The sequence below is a fragment of the Dermochelys coriacea genome, chromosome 18 (genome assembly GCF_009764565.3).
Source record: "Dermochelys coriacea isolate rDerCor1 chromosome 18, rDerCor1.pri.v4, whole genome shotgun sequence".
NCBI lineage: Eukaryota > Metazoa > Chordata > Testudines > Dermochelyidae > Dermochelys > Dermochelys coriacea.
In genome coordinates this window covers 22,208,859-22,224,995 of record NC_050085.1, presented here as the reverse complement: position 1 = coordinate 22,224,995, position 16,137 = coordinate 22,208,859, and the positions used below count along the sequence as shown (strand labels likewise).

At 48.7% G+C, this 16,137-nt stretch overlaps 1 protein-coding gene across 1 annotated transcript; it reads right to left on the bottom strand.

Annotated features, from left to right (window-relative positions):
• Positions 1-1,963: 1,963 nt before the first annotated feature.
• On the bottom strand, positions 1,964-14,154 carry ZBTB48 (zinc finger and BTB domain containing 48). Its single transcript, XM_038376332.1, is given in 13 exon segments — positions 1,964-2,264; positions 2,266-2,308; positions 2,311-2,320; positions 3,318-3,406; positions 4,017-4,181; positions 5,273-5,409; positions 6,125-6,279; positions 6,671-6,757; positions 7,412-7,504; positions 8,466-8,577; positions 10,873-11,153; positions 12,340-13,044; positions 14,026-14,154. Coding segments are annotated over 12 exon segments (2,112 nt in total). The 5' UTR covers positions 13,042-13,044; positions 14,026-14,154; the 3' UTR covers positions 1,964-2,026.
• Positions 14,155-16,137: the final 1,983 nt, after the last annotated feature.

Sequence of the window (16,137 nt, the reverse complement as noted above, 5' to 3'; positions counted from 1 at the left end):
TGCATCTTAAATTTAGGTGCTTTTGTCAACAGCTGTAGTTAAAGGACAGAGATGGTCATTAGAGTCTGGTATCCTTAAGCACACATGATTTTTCACAAGCTGTGCAGACCACCCTCAGTGTAAAAAGTTGACCATGCCTATCTTAATGACACAAGCCCTGTAGACAAAGTACTGCTAGATTGTAAAGTTGCTCATCAGCCTCCTACCATAACTGTTAAACAGCTAAGAACTTGCTTTTGGGGGGGGGGGGGGAAGGTGGGAGGTTTACTTTATGCATTCTTTTGTGGTTGGAATGAGTAACTCATTATTGATAGAGGTATGATAACTTAAATGATCTCAGATGTCTGTCCCTGATCAGCACATAGTGATTTTGAGTTTAAAAGCACCAGCATGTAAATTAAACATTAAATACAGCCACCTGTTTTAAAGAAATTGCTGAAGATTTACAATGTCAAGCCTTCACTTAAGACATTTCAAACTGCCCTTACATGGAGCAATCAAACAGCTGTTGTGCTGAGTCTGTTCCAAGACTTAGAGTGATAGATGAGCTAGACCCTCACCTTGCATGTTATCTATTGTGAGCTAGGCCCCTTTCTTCCATAGCTCACCTTTTAGCTCTGAAATTGTGCTGGTTGCCAACACCCCAAAATGAGAGCAGCATGTTTATAAAAAAAAAAAAAAAAAAAACCCAGCTGTGCCCTTTGTCACCAGCAGGGTAGGGAGAGGGAGTAGCTCTGGGAGGAGAATGTGCCTTTACTGGCCTGATTCTCCTCTGACCAAAATGACAGCTTGTAGCTATAGTGCAGGCTCACGGACCATGCCTGCATATGGTTCCAAGCTAGATAAAAAGTTAATGGCCAAGGAGTTAAGTTAGTGGAATATAGGTGAGATAGGGTGAGTGAGGTAATAAGAGCTCTGTATAAGCTAATTTCTCTCACCAACAAGTTGATCTCTAATATCCTGGCACCAACACAGCTACAATATTGCATACATGGACTATATTTTTCACAATCACACTTTTCCTCCTGCAATCTCATTCATAGCAGGCATTAGGCTCATTAGAGAGCTAACATTTTAAAATCTTTCTGCATTACTGATCTAATGGCAGGAGTAGGGAAGCAAGTGCATTCTTGGAGAGACTGATTAGCTTTGAGTTTTCATGCATTTTCTGTTCCTTTATTAGTCATTAAACCTTCATTTTTCAATGGAGCCTGATACCCAATTCCAATTAAAATTCAGTAGGATCTGGGTACTTAATTTGCTTAGGTGATTTTGATAAATGGAGTCTCAGTTAAACTATCCAAAGCTAGTGCTAGAGTCACCTTACCAAAAACAGGATTACTAAACAACTTTACCTAGTTCTTACATGAAGGCTAAGTTTGGTATGCTGTTCATGGTATTGAGTTGTATAAAGCCAGACTTCAACCCAGCTGCCTCAGGGAGATCAAGAGCCATGTACTTGTACACAAGTGAGACCAATACATGGACACTATCATCAGTATGGCAATTGTAAGGAGTGAAGTTTCACTATATCTGCTGATGCCTACCATAAGGATGGTTTATGGGAGGTATTCTGCTTGTTACTGCCATAGTGCTGGAGTAATAGGGATGGGCAGCATTTCCCCACCAAAACCAACTACTTTTTTTCTAAACAAGTCTGTAGAAGGTAACATCTTTCCAAAAGTCAGGTTCTTATATTAAAAAGATAGCTGACAATAATAGGCACAAGGGAATACAAAATTATGTCAAGCTCAAGCTGGGGAGATTTATTCTGCTCACTTACATTTCGTTCATTAACAGGTAAGCTGCCACGTCCCTAGTTTGTGCCCCTCCACCAGCTCAGCACTTAGCTAGATGCTGTTCCCCACCCCTTAAAGCTCAGTACAAGTATGGTATTTTTAAAGTAAGAGGCATTTGAGAATGTAGGCTTTGAAACAATCATCAAGCCCTTGTGAACAGTTAGTCCAACCTAACACTTCATTTTATTAATTTTTGAGAGGGAAAGGTGTGTACAAGGACATAAGTGCTATGTTTCACAATCTTCAGGGATCGTTGTAGTAATGATAAGAGATTGTTCAATAACATCTGTCATAGAGAAGGTCTCATTTGAACATAGTCTCTGTACAGGGATCGCTTCCCCCAGGGAGCTGTGTGAGAGGGATTCCACAATGACTTCTGCAGGCCCCACCTCTAATTCATGGGGGGCCTGGAGTGCTACCACAACAGCTTTTTCATCCTCAATGATCAGGTTCCGCAGCTTTCTGCCTGGGGTTGTAGTTTTCAACCCTGTCATGAATCTCCATGTGCGCCTCAAGTGGGCCTTTAAAAAAGCAAATCAAAGTCCATCATTACCCACCTAAAGCACAACAGAGTCTCCTCTTGGTGAGGAATAAGATCCAGGTGCAGGAATGTTGGTGGCATAAGAAGTTGGGTCTAATTAGCACTATGTGGAGAAAGCATGCAGGGAAATAAATGCACACAGTGAATTCACAATTAGGAGAACAGACCCCCTCCTCCCAAAAGGCTGTAGGAAGGGGGGGAAATGGCAACAGATAAGAAGGCAAGGCTAGAGTAGCTCTTCCATAGAAACTTCTGTCTCTAACACTTCCTCTATAAGAGAAAAGGTGGTAACTTAGCCTTTTCTCTTTAGGGCAGCAAAGCAGTGCCACAGAGCAGGATTCCAGCTGTGCGGAGGGAATGGCAGATAGAGCTAGTAGGAAAGAAAGTCCCATTTTTGAAGTCTTCCAGGCTGCTCTAGCAGGGACTCAATCCTCACTAATTATCATCCATCACAGCCACTACCCGGGTGGCTGGGAGCAAAAAGCAGAGGCCCATATTTCACACTAGATTTAGGTTTAGTGACCTTTCTTACTATGGTTGCCTCAAATATTTATTAAAGCATTTCATTCTTTTGGGGGTTTTAATCTGAGTGTGATGTCACCTGTCCATGGAATTCTCTTCCTTTGCTTCCTCTCTCCCCCCACAAGGACTTTGGTTTTAGTAAATGAGATGAGATTTTGGTGGGGTTACAGTGGGAAAACTTGGTCAAAGGAACAAGGGTACTAACTGGCACTGCCCTTTTCACCCCTGCCCGAGCAGTCAGCAGCTCAGACGCTCCAAGTGCTGCTCTGCTTCATTCTTGTCTACAATAGACGGTGAACATGCTTCAGTTTAGGACCTCTGTGTTTTCCCTCCCGAAGAAATACACCACTTTATAAGACTAATTCTGTTCATCTCTTTGCAAATAGGAAGCTGGTGACTCAACTGGGCTTAGAGTACACTTGCTCATTGCTAGTGGAATTAGGAAAACCCCATACCTGTCGGGTGAACTTGTAACCACATTCAGTGCATTCAAACTTCCTCACTCCTTTGTGTCTGCGAACATGGACACGCAACTGTTCAACAGCTGAGAAGGGAAAGTTAGAAATCATTTATTAGCCACTTAGCTGAACATGGCAACGTGTTCATGGTCTGAACACTGCAACAAAGAGTCCTTGAGTTAAACAATCATAGGCCTGAGCTACATTGGAAATGTTACCCTGGCAAGGGACATGGTGACAATCCTGCTATCTCAGGACATGGTGAAAGGAAGATTCCTTTTTGAAGAGTTGTCCTAAAGCCTCAAACTTGGCCAGTTAAGTCACAGGAAAGCTTGAAGGAGAAGGGTTCTCTCCCCTTCCTGCAATGGAGTGAACCTCCATTGCTCTGCTTTCACTAACACAGTTTTGCTGAATATTGCATCAGCAATGGACATAAGAATCCCTGCAAGAGACTCAATGTTTGACAAAACACAGAAATGCTGGATCCACTTCTGTTCTGCAAACTGTTTGAAGAGTTGGAGTGCAGTCAGACATGTATTTGCCTCTGATTGCCACACCAGGCAAACAGAATGTCCTAATTCCCCGGCTAGCACTTGCATGGTCATTAAGCATTAAGACAAAGAGGCTGAAGGCAAATTAGAGGCCTCATAACTCCTGTGCAGGAGGATGCAGCAGCATTGCTGGAATGGGCATTACCTTTGAATGTTTTCCCACAGATCTGGCAGAAGTGTGGTCTTCCTTCCTGATGCCTGCTAGCAATGTGCCTCAGAAGTGGTCCTTTCTCCGTGAACCTCTGATCACAAAACTCACAGCTGAAGGGGCGTTCACCAGTGTGCGTGCGGTTGTGCTTATCCAGACTCGCTAATACAGATGAGAGACAGGAAATTTCATGTACAGAAACTTTACCACAGAGTGCCTGCTATTTCTTATGCCCGCTACAGAGCCTGCACAGCCTTCAGACACCATTTTCTTAACCTTTTTAGAAAAGATGCAAATGGGAATTCACAGTTTTATGGTTCCAGTTAAGGTATTGGGAAGAGTGGTCAGTCTCTCTCCTCCACAGTGTCCAGGCATAAAAGAAAAAGGGGATGCTCAATGAAATAAGTAAATTAATTTGTTAGCTTCATGCAGTAACTTATGGAACTCACTACAGGGGCAGACGGGAGGAGGCAAATGTGTATTTCAAAAAGGACAGAAATATGTAACATCTTAAAAAATCTGCATAAGTTATTTAGGCGCTAGGATAGGCCTATAAAAACTACTTCAGTGCTGCCATGACATGTGGTGAACTTCAAACAGAGGACACAGCTGATGTCTAGAAAACAGCTGAAAGTTTTACTTTTGATATTTAAAAAAAAAAAAAAAAGTCTTCAAATATACCAGGTTTCAGCTCTGAAAACACTGGGATACATTTTCCCTCCTAGAACCTCAACATCCAGAAAGGTGGGAGGGGGATTTCAACTCTTCCCTTAGCTGCTATTTCCCAGCATGCTTTTCTGGTAGCTGGCCTTTTAAATCTGGGAAAAAAGCAGCTGCCATACTGTCCCGCTACCACAGGCCACTTCTCCCTCCCTTCCAGCTGATAAGAGTTTTTAGCTTCTATTATGTTTTCCTTTTCTTATTCCTGAGGCAGTTATCACATAGTATGAGCCCCAAGGGGGCAGGAAAGAATTGCACAGCATCTCACTAAGGCTTGCTTACTATGACCCTCCCCTGAAGGCATCAGGTACTGATGCTGCTAGAGGCAAAGTACCAGATGGATCTGTGGTCTGGCCCATTAGAACACCCCCTGCTCAGGTAACACTCAGGGCTGGAGTTAAGATCAACACATTCAGTGCTTGGGCCCTGGCAATGGAATAATGTGCACCAAGTAGTGCAGCTCTCCAAGGGCTGGAATGAGGCGCTGTAACGACAACCAGGTTGACAAGCCACGCAAAGGATCCTGTCTGTACCTTGTGTTCTGAACGTCTTCCCACAGAGATGGCACTGGAAAGGTTTCTCGCCCGTGTGCGTGCGGAGGTGCATGTTGAGGTTGGCTTTCTGGGTGAAGGCATGATGGCAGAACTCACACACATAGGGGCGCTCGTTTCTGGAAAGACAATGAAAACCATGTTCAGTTTGTTCCCGGCCTGAAGAGTCTCTTTGGTTGGGGAAATAATCCCTAACCACAGCTCTCCATTAGAAGGGTTAGACCCCTGAGAGTTAAGTCAGCTTTCACAGCTGTTCCAAAGTTCCTGAATTCAATCCTCTTTCAAACCTCCCTCAAAGTAAGGACTTGAAGAGGTCCAAGAACTGTGATTAATATCCTAGACCAGTCTATAGGTACAAAGAGCAGAAGCCAGAGTCTCTTAGCCCTCAAATGTTACAACAAGTCCCGGGGACCCCATACTGACAGGGAGCATGAACAAAACAGTGCTGAAATGTGTCGGTGACCTAAAGAACACCATGAAGCCAGATACAGCAATTGCCTGATCAGCTTCCAAAGACAATGAACAGACTGAGCCAATGGAAGCCACACAACTGCAAACAGCAATATGGGTAAGCTACATCTCTGGGGAAGAGGCAGTGCTGGCCAGCTTTTGCAGAACCAAGTGTTGGCCTTCCATGGTACTATTTCTCAAGGGGCCTTTATAATTTGCCCTCCAGGGCCAGATCACTGACGGGGTGATGCCTATCCCTGTCTCGCCTAGTCATCTCCTGGCCTCTGCAGGACTGGTCCTGCAGTGTGTTCCAGAGATCAGCAGGTTGGCAAGGAAGACAGACAGTAGATGGGGCTGAAGGATGTGCCTATGCTTGTGCCTTACCTGTGTTTAGCCTTGATGTGCATCTGTAAGCCATTGCGACTCGAAGCCCTGTGCCCACACTCCTCACAGACAAAAAGTTTCTCTCCTCGGTGCTTGAATGCCTCATGAAGGCGCAACTCCGTTCGAGACAGGAAGCATTTGGAACAGGCAGAGCACTACAAGTCCACAGGGAGGGATTAGGATCAGAGGCCAACAGCAGGAGTTCTGTCACACGCTCAGGGAACTGACTTCCCAGAGACTACAGCCAAGAGCAAAAGCAAGGCCCAGGCCAAGCCTCTGGTGGACACAGGTCTCCTCCAGATGAGGATTAGAGGCTGCCAGCTTCTAAATTACAGAGTCAACCCAGCTGATTTTCTTTGCCTGGCACGCCACCACACTAGGACCAGATGAAGGTTAGGATTCTTTGATTATCCATCACTGCCTCATGCCACTACACTAACATCCCTCCTCCCTCAGTAATAATTCAAGATTGCCATCGACCCATTCCATGTTTTACTCCCAAAATGTCAGCTCTGCCCACCCCACATTAGTCTTGCCCCTCCTTACCGCATGTGGTTTTGGAGCGCCATGTAACTTTATCATATGGCTTTGAAGATCCTTCTTTTGCATGAACTGTTGTACACAGGAGGGACACTGAAACACATGCGACAAGAGTCAGCCTCTGGCCATTTCCAGATAACGTACCGTAACTGAGTTAGAAGAGCTTATGGTTTCACTAATGTAGAGAGGCCAAAGGGGCTTGGCCAAGGAGAAAGAAGAGAAAAGATGCAAGACATAAAATCCTTCCCCAATGCCTTTCCTCTTGCCTACAACATGTAACCACACGCAAGCGCCCTAAGCTCCAGGTGCATCCTTGGCACTTGCACCCAGGCTATAATCCATGGGCTCTGTGCTGCATGTTCCCCTACAAGACACACGCCCTTTATCAAGGAGATGAGTGATACGTGGAGCACATCTATGGTCTGGCGACAGGAAGAAGGGATCGGTGGGATCAGTACTTTAAGACACAGGATAAATGCAGCTGCCATAAAAGGAAGGGAAACCAAAACAATATTCTTAAGATGTAGGCAGTAGCCCAGTGACCTACACACATCCACAGCACCTGCCCAAATTCCCTGAGTCACTGCCACAAGGTGGTGCATGCTCTCAGTGCAAGGCCTGGCTAGGTGTGGTCAGTCCCTCAACCCCAGAATAGAAAGGCATCTTTGCGCACACACGCCCCTCTTTCTTTTCATGACAGCATCTCTCAGTCATTCCCAGGAATACTCAAGGGCCCACTGTGCTGACCTTATAAGGCATTTCCCCTGTGTGTGACACCATGTGCAGCCGTAATTCCATTCGCCTCTTAAATATCTCCTGGCAGACTGAACAGGTGAAAACCTGAAAGACAGGAGGAGAGGAGATAGTCAGCGAGACCCTTATGAAGAAGCAGCTCTGCTTATGGAGAGACAAGAAAGGAAGGACACAGGCAAAGGGGACAGAAGATAAAGCAAAAAGCTGGCATAGGAAACAGGTGCATATCAGAATGCAGACTCCTCACAGTTTGGGAGTTCGGTTAGAACACTGTTTGGCATGTGACCTGTAAACATTATGTCCTCTTTATAATACAAAGTTAGAATATTCTGGTTATATCAAACTCCAATATTTGTCCCAAAAACCCAAACCAAAGCAAATGGTGACTACACATGCTGCACCAATCCACGCTTTCTTGCTGCAAGTCACTGTCCACAGCCCACACGAGACCGGTACACCCTTCAGCAGGAAGCTCCGCTGGCAGACAGCAGCAAGACAGGAGAGGACAGATGAAGTAGTTTCAATGTTATTTTGAATATCAATGGCTGAGGTTGAACTTGATTCTAGGACAGTGCAGTGGAGGCTCTAATTCTGCTCGTGTTCCCAAATGCCCAGCAAAATAGCCAAACTCATAGGATTTACTGCTATGCCTAGTGTTTATTTCCTGGTGAGATGGCCTTGGTTTGCCAGAGGGACGCATCCTTCTCTAAACTAGCCAGCGTTTGTGCTAACTTCCCATCAGCACAGAAAGGCAGTGGATGTAACAGACCCAGCACTGCACTGAGCATCAATGCACACAATGTCCCATTTTATAGAAACTCCTTAATCTAAACAGAAGTTATTTTGTTCCAGCCTCCCAGTGTTGGACCCAAACTCTTACCACATGGCACCCCAAGAGAAGTCTTTCTCTGGATAGACAGCTCAGGTTACAGCTCTAGGCAAGAAGCAAACAAAGCAAGTGGCTGTAGACATGCTATGTTTGAGCTGCTGCTTTAACAATTTAACAGCTGCTGTCTCCTGCTCCTCCCTTGACAGTTCCCAGAAGTACCTGCTCCGAACGGTTCATACAGTTCCTAGCTTCATGCTCCAGCAGATTCTCCTTTCTAAAATAACATTTACCACATTTGGAACATTCAAATGGCTTTTCTCCAGTGTGTTTCCTAAAAGGAATACAAACAGAGTATCTGTAATTCTCAGTCTTTAACAGCAAAGGCAAATATTTCCTTGGGACAGATTAGGGAGCCACTCATACAACAGGATCCCAAGTTAGAGCCAGGATGCTAGTAGTCTGAACTGTTTTACACTGGAGAAGCAGACTCTCAGAGACAATGGGTTATTTTCACAATTAACCAAATCTGTCCTGTGGCTTGAGAGGCTTCATGAACAACAGGACCTCCACTCGACTCAGTGTCATTTCTAGGTCCACGATCCCTATCATAGCCTAGTTTAAAAGAGGCTAGTGAAGCACTGCTCATTTGCAGCCAGGGGACAATAAAAACCTTATAAACTCAGACATAGTTAAATGTTTTTCACACCAACACATTATCTGTGGTCAAAATTGTTAGAATACAGCTTAAAATCCTAAGAGACCCTTCTGAATGCTGTCCTTTAGGAAGCCAGTTTGCTGCTCCTATGGTATTTCAGAGCATCAGTTCACCAAGGCTCTCCTGCAGAATGCTCACCCTTGGCTTCTCCAGAAGACAGCCATCATCTCAGTCATGCTCTCTGTCCCCCACCAACATGCTGCAGTTTAAGATAGGAAATGCTGACCTGTGAAACTGAGGTGACTGTCACAGACCTGTGTCTGTATTTTAAAGAAGGAACCTGGAGCTCCCTCCTCCTGCTGCTACTGTGGGCTAGATCTCCTTTTAGGCATTAGTTACCACTCTGAAGTCCTACACCATATTTCTCACTTGTTGCTATGGGGCTAAGAGCTCCATTCACCCTCTGGCTCTAGGATTGTTTTAAAGTTGTTTTTAACAACAAGCAAGTCTAGGCAGCTCCACATACAGAAGCTGATCAAATTTTAACAGGTGGCAGTTCCTCCGCCCTTGCACTGAGATCTGCTCCCAGGTGCTGCATTCCCTGTAACAGCCTCTCGACACAGACAAGCTCTTATCTCAGTTCGAGCTATACTGATCTCCAGCCCAGACTTGTGAGAGTGGAAGAGGCTTGAGATGCATTATTTACTCAAACCTTTAGAGCAGGTGGGCAAACTTTTTGGCCCAAGGGCCACATCTGGGTATGGAAATTGTATGGCGGGCCATGAATGCTCACGAAATTGGTGCTGGAGTGCAGGAAGGGGTGAGGCTCTGGCTAGGGGTGAGGGCTCTAGGGTGGGACCAGAAATTAGGAGTTCAGGGTGCAGGAGGTGGCTCTGGGGAGTGCGGAGGGAGGGGTGAGGGCTCTGGCTGAGGGTGCAGGCTCTGGGGATGAGGGGTTTGGAATGCAGGAGGGTGCTCCAGGCTGGGACTGAGGGGTTTGGAGGATGGGACTTGGATAAGGGCTGGGGCAGGAGGTTGGGGCGCAGGAGGTGGATCAGGGGTGCAGGCTCCAGGCGGCGCTTACCTCAAGCAGCTCCCGGAAGCTGCAGCATGTCTCCCCTCTGGCTCCTACGCGGAGGTGCAGCCAGGCAGCTCTGCACGCTGCCCCATCCGCAGGTGCTGCTCCACAGTTCCTGGCCAATGAGAGCTGCAGGGGAAGGGCTTGGGGCAGGAGCAGTGTGCAGAGCCCGCTGGTTACCCCTACGCATAGGAGCCGGAGAGGGGACATGCTGCTGCTTCCTGGAGCCGCAGCACGTGCTAACGGAGCGGCCCCCGACCCCACTGCCCAGCTGGAGTGGGTCAAGCCTCAGACCTTGCTCCCCAGTGGGAGCTTGAGGGTCAGATTAAATCAGATGGCAGGCCGGATGTGCTTTAGAGACATTTCAGACGCCCATAAATTCAGCACGTTTCAAGAAGTTGTTTCTCTCACCCCCAACTAAAGCCCTAACAGCTAGCTGGGTTCAGTACCCCAGTCAGTGCTGAAAGGGTCACTATGCCAAAAAGTGAGTCCAAGAGTCCATACGGACTGGTATTTGCCCTTACTGGTATTTACCCTTGGCCAACTGCAAACAGGAAATGTGATCCAGCAAAACATAAAAAGGCAACTGGGAAATGCTAGGACTAGGTTCTTTCCCTAGCAAAGATCCTCAGTACCCCAGGAGGTTTTCCATCCTGGAACTTTCTCTAAACAAGTAAGAGACTCCTACAGGCAGAGACTATTCTCTCAGGTCTCACCTGCCTCCCGGTACTATTATTTCATAGCCTAAACCTGTGTGTTTAAGTTCAGAAATGAGCTCAAGTTCAGCTACTCAGCACTACTGCTCTGTATAGCCCAGGCCTGCTGGAAGCCAGTCAGGGCACAGGTCCCTCTTAGTATGGGTAAGGTACAGGAATAAAAATCAGAATGTTTACCTGTTGTGCACTTTTAGATAATATTTGCTGAGGAAGGTTTTATGACATGTGGGGCATTCAACCGGCACAGCTGTACCTTTTCTGTTCCCAGGAGTCCCAGCCTGTACCAGCCCAGCATTCCCTGCAGGCTCCGAACTGCTCGGCTTTTTTGCCAAATTTGATTTCTTTTTGGTCCTCAGGGTCTTTTTCTCAGGAATGTAATCTTCACCTGTTTCCTCATGAACTTCTCCATCATCTTCTGCTGCTACGTCATCAGAGACTTGAACAACCTGCATTTCCCACTGCGATGGAACAGGGAGCCATTACCTTAACTCAATGAACACCTTAGACAGAACAAGAAATTGTATCTACAGCGGTACTGCAATATCTTACAAATCAGCTAAATTCTGGAGCTTGCAGACAGCACCATTGTCTGATGACAAGAAGCTTTCAGGAAAATATAACAAACTCAGTGGATTTGACTAAGAACATTTCTCAATAACTCCCAAAGGGCAGAGACTGACTTGGCTTCTGTATGTATTTAGCTTGTTCCAGTGCTGTAAGATGATAACTTTCCCACCACCAAACACTCACTCAGTCACACTCCTCCTGACAAGCATCTCTGCATCTTTTGCAGCAGCTGATGTAAACAGCTTCCTAGATAGTCTGATTTTTTTAAAACCTAACTAAACTCTGTAGCTGTACACAGGAATCATTCCCTATCTTTGCCAACACCCTGAACCCGTTATCTTAGCTTGTACAGAAATAGTTATTAGCCATCAGAGTTATCCAGCCCTCTTCAAACTCCAGCCAGCGTGTCTCATTAGCCTCCTGAAATACTGACTCTCAAAGGGCCAATATACACTGCACAAGAAGGTATTTCTGTGCATTGTGTGTATTTCTGAAGTTCCTGATCTTAAAATAATTTCATAATGAAATTTTATCATGTCTTTGAGCCAAAGTACTTCTTTAATTTAAGATGTCCAGTTTCTTCCTTTTCGAATACACAAACTCATTAAGAATTTCAGGTGTTTTGGCTTTGCGCTAGGAAACTAATTAGCCCAATTAATATGAAAAGTATCAAATACTTTGTACTCTGTAATAGCCTGCCTTTGTGGAGCTCAAAAGTAGTTACAAATAGTAATGCATTAAGCTTCAATGTCCCTGAGATATAGGTCAACCTTTTCCCTCCTTTACAGATGGGGGGACACTAAGGTCCACAGAGATTAAGTGACCTGTTCAAGGACACACAGCAATTCTGTGGCAGAGTCAGGAATAGAACCCACATCTCCCAAGTCCCACTCCTGTGCTTAAACCACCATCCTTGCTCTCTTATCACACTGGCTCTGTTGAGATTAGCAGACACATCCTATATACTTGATGCTCAGTTTTGAGGAGCAAATCTCTCCCTGCTTAAGTTTTAAACCTTTAAAGGAGAGTAGTTTCTTAGTTCATAAAAGAAACCCTGTTAGGACATGCTCCACGCACCACCTCATTGCTGATGCCTCTGTCTTCAGTGCCTCCTCTTTTAGGTGGCCTTTTTATTTCTTTACATTCCTGGGTGTTCTTTACTTCACCTGAATTGCTCAATGCATTTGTTTTAACAGCCCTTTTAAGCCTTTCCCTAAGAAGAGATGGACTCCCACTTGGTCCCTGGGTTAGTTTGGCTCTCCTAGTGCAGCAGCTGGGGCTGACTTCACTAGCAACATTAGCTTTAGACAAGGCTTTGACAGTTTCTTCTCCATCTGAGTCTGTTGGCTGCTTTAAGTGATCATTAAGATCGTCCCTAGGACCTTTCTCGTGAAGGCACCGGTTGTTTAGATCACTGCCATCAAAGCATTTTGGCTTGAAGCTCTGACACAGCTCCACAGCTTCGGGGACACAAAGTTCCTTGGCAGCGACAAGCACCTTCTCCCGGTTCTCTGAGGTAAGTGCGAGGTGTCCAGTGTAGAAGAAGTCCAGCAGGAGCTCAAAGATCTCCGCAAAGCTCTCAGGGAGAATGATACTGCTGGAGGCTCCATCTCCGTACAAACTCTGGAAGAAGCAGCTGCAGCAAGCCAGGACGCTCCAGTGGGCTTTGAACACCAGCCCGCCCACGTCCAGGGTGGCATCACAGTACTGGCCCTTCTCCCGCTGCTTGTTCAGCTCCTGCAGGACGCGGACACTGTGCTGGACAAAGGAGCCATCCATGGTCTGCAGGGAGAGGAGGCCGGGGTGAGCCAGCGGGCTTGGGCCAAGGGCTGCCAGGGGAGGCAGAAAAGAAAGCAGCCGGGGGGGGGGCTCCATGTCACCCTCCCCAGGAGGCATCCCCTCCAGTCCGCCCCCGGGGGAGACATCGCCTCCCCCCCCACCCCTCTGTACCGCCCCCGGGGGAGACATCGCCTCCCCCCCACCCCTCCGTACCGCCCCGGGGGAGACATCGCCTCCCCCCCACCCCTCCGTACCGCCCCGGGGGAGACATCGCCTCCCCCCCACCCCTCCGTACCGCCCCGGGGGAGACATCGCCTCCCCCCCACCCCTCCGTACCGCCCCGGGGGAGACATCGCCTCCCCCCCCACCCCTCCGTACCGCCCCGGGGGAGACATCGCCTCCCCCCCACCCCTCCAGTCCGCCCCGGGGGAGACATCGCCTCCCCCCCCACCCCTCCGTACCGCCCCCAGGGGAGACATCGCCTCCCCCCCACCCCTCCGTACCGCCCCGGGGGAGACATCGCCTCCCCCCCCCCCTCCAGTCCGCCCCCGGGGGAGACATCGCCTCCCCCCCCCACCCCTCCGTACCGCCCCCGGGGGAGACATCGCCTCCCCCCCCCACCCCTCCGTACCGCCCCCGGGGGAGACATCGCCTCCCCCCCCACCCCTCCGTACCGCCCCCGGGGGAGACATCGCCTCCCCCCCCCCCCTCCGTACCGCCCCGGGGGAGACATCGCCTCCCCCCCCCCCCTCCGTACCGCCCCCGGGGGAGACATCGCCTCCCCCCCACCCCTCCGTACCGACCCCGGGGGAGACATCGCCTCCCCCCCACCCCTCCGTACCGCCCCCGGGGGAGACATCGCCCCCCCCCCACCCCTCCGTACCGCCCCCGGGGGAGACATCGCCTCCCCCCCACCCCTCCGTACCGCCCCGGGGGAGAGACCCCGCCCCGGCCCGACCCGGCCCGCGCGACAAGGCCCCTCACCTCCGCGGGCGGGCCCCGGCCGGGGACGGGGACGCTCGAGGGACCGAGCGCGGCTACTGCGGGAGCCGGGCCGCCGCCATCTTCGGGAACCGCCGGACGTGACGGGCCGTGACGGGCGGGGCCTGTGAGTCGGGGGGAGCTAGGATGGGGGGGGACTGAAGGGGGGAGCTAGGATGGGGTCACGGGGGGACTGAAGGGGGGAGCTAGGATGGGGTCACGGGGGGACTGAAGGGGGGAGCTAGGATGGGGGGGACTGAAGGGGGGAGCTAGGATGGGGTCACGGGGGGACTGAAGGGGGGAGCTAGGATGGGGGGGACTGAAGGGGGGAGCTAGGATGGGGGGGGACTGAAGGGGGGAGCTAGGATGGGGTCACGGGGGGACTGAAGGGGGGAGCTAGGATGGGGGGGGACTGAAGGGGGGAGCTAGGATGGGGGGGACTGAAGGGGGGAGCTAGGATGGGGTCACGGGGGGACTGAAGGGGGGAGCTAGGATGGGGGGGGACTGAAGGGGGGAGCTAGGATGGGGGGACTGAAGGGGGGAGCTAGGATGGGGTCACGGGGGACTGAAGGGGGAGCTAGGATGGGGGGGACTGAAGGGGGGAGCTAGGAGTAAGCTTTCGTGGGCTAAAACCCACTTCATCGGATTCATGGAGTGGGAAATACAGGAGCAGGTATAAATACCTGAAAAGATGGGAGTTGCCTTACCAACTGATCCCCCTCTTGGTAAGGCAACTCCCATCTTTTCATGTGCTGTGTATTTATACCTGCTCCTGTATTTTCCACTCCATGAATCTGATGAAGTGGGTTTTGGCGATATGTTAGCGAGAGGCCGCAAACCATAGCGTAGCTGAGGTTGAGAATCTTTTCAGAGAGGGCTGTGTGACACCCAATATGGACGGCCCATAAGCGACTGAAGTTTCAAGTTCTGGGATCAAATTTTCTTCTGGTGTTAACTGGTGTAACTCCACTGAAGTCAAAATAGCTGCACCAACTCTCACTAACAGACAATGAGACCCGTGCATAGCTCTGATGGTTCATTTCACTTTACGATCAGGATGTCTGCTTTCTCCAGTTTGGGGATGTGATTTTTGTTCCTTGGTATCTCTGTGCAGGAGCCTCATGAGCTGCTCACTGCTGCTGTTAATCTGACCCCTCATCTTCTCAGCTGTGGGAAGAATGAACACTCATTTGCTGTTGTGCGTTGAGATGGTGCCTAAAAAGTCTGGAAGGAATCACTGTCTTCTGACTTCTGATATGGATCAGAATTACCTTTTACTTTGTTTCAGAGTAGCAGCCGTGTTAGTCTATATTCACAAAAAGAAAAGGAGGACTTGTGGCACCTTAGAGACTAACACATTTATTTGAGCATAAGCTTTCGTGAGCTACAGCTCACTTCATCCGATGAAGTGAGCTGTAGCTCACGAAAGCTTATGCTGTAATAAATGTGTTAGTCTCTAAGGTGCCACAAGTACTCCTTTTCCTTTTACTTTGTGTGTGTGTTTCTGTGTCAAGGAGTTCATTGAAATAATGCACAGAGCTGTTGTCACAAGGGAAACCCAGCAACTTTCTGGAGTCTGGCTGGAATCTTGCAGGGCCACTATTCTCCTTTATTTATGTATGATAATGGATGTCTCTCTCAAATGGCAGGCTTCCACTTTAGATCTTGTCAGTACACAAACTTGCGCTGCATGAAGGTGTGATATTAAACCCATTTAGTTAAACTGATGCAAGGCCTCAGGGAGAGTTATGTTGGCACTCCTGGATGCCTTGGTTGCCTGTAAGCAGCCTGTGGTGTTTTCTCTCTCCAGAGGACTGGGTGTGCTGCACCCAGTGCAATGGCTTGTAGACAATACCAGGGTATTAGATCCTGAAATGGAGCCTGATGGTGTGGAAAACAGCTTTACTGCCTGTTGCCGGGGTCCTGCCAGCAGCACTAAATAAATCAAGGAGTGTGCTGGGCAACAGTAACTAGACAGCTTCTCCATTAGAATATGCTGCATGTGAACACAGCCTCTCTGGCTACTGTCACCTGAAGAGGAGAGGGCATTGTGTGTGCTTATTGTCCTCGTCCCTGGTACATTATTCAGAGAGGAAGTATCTTCTATTAGCTAAA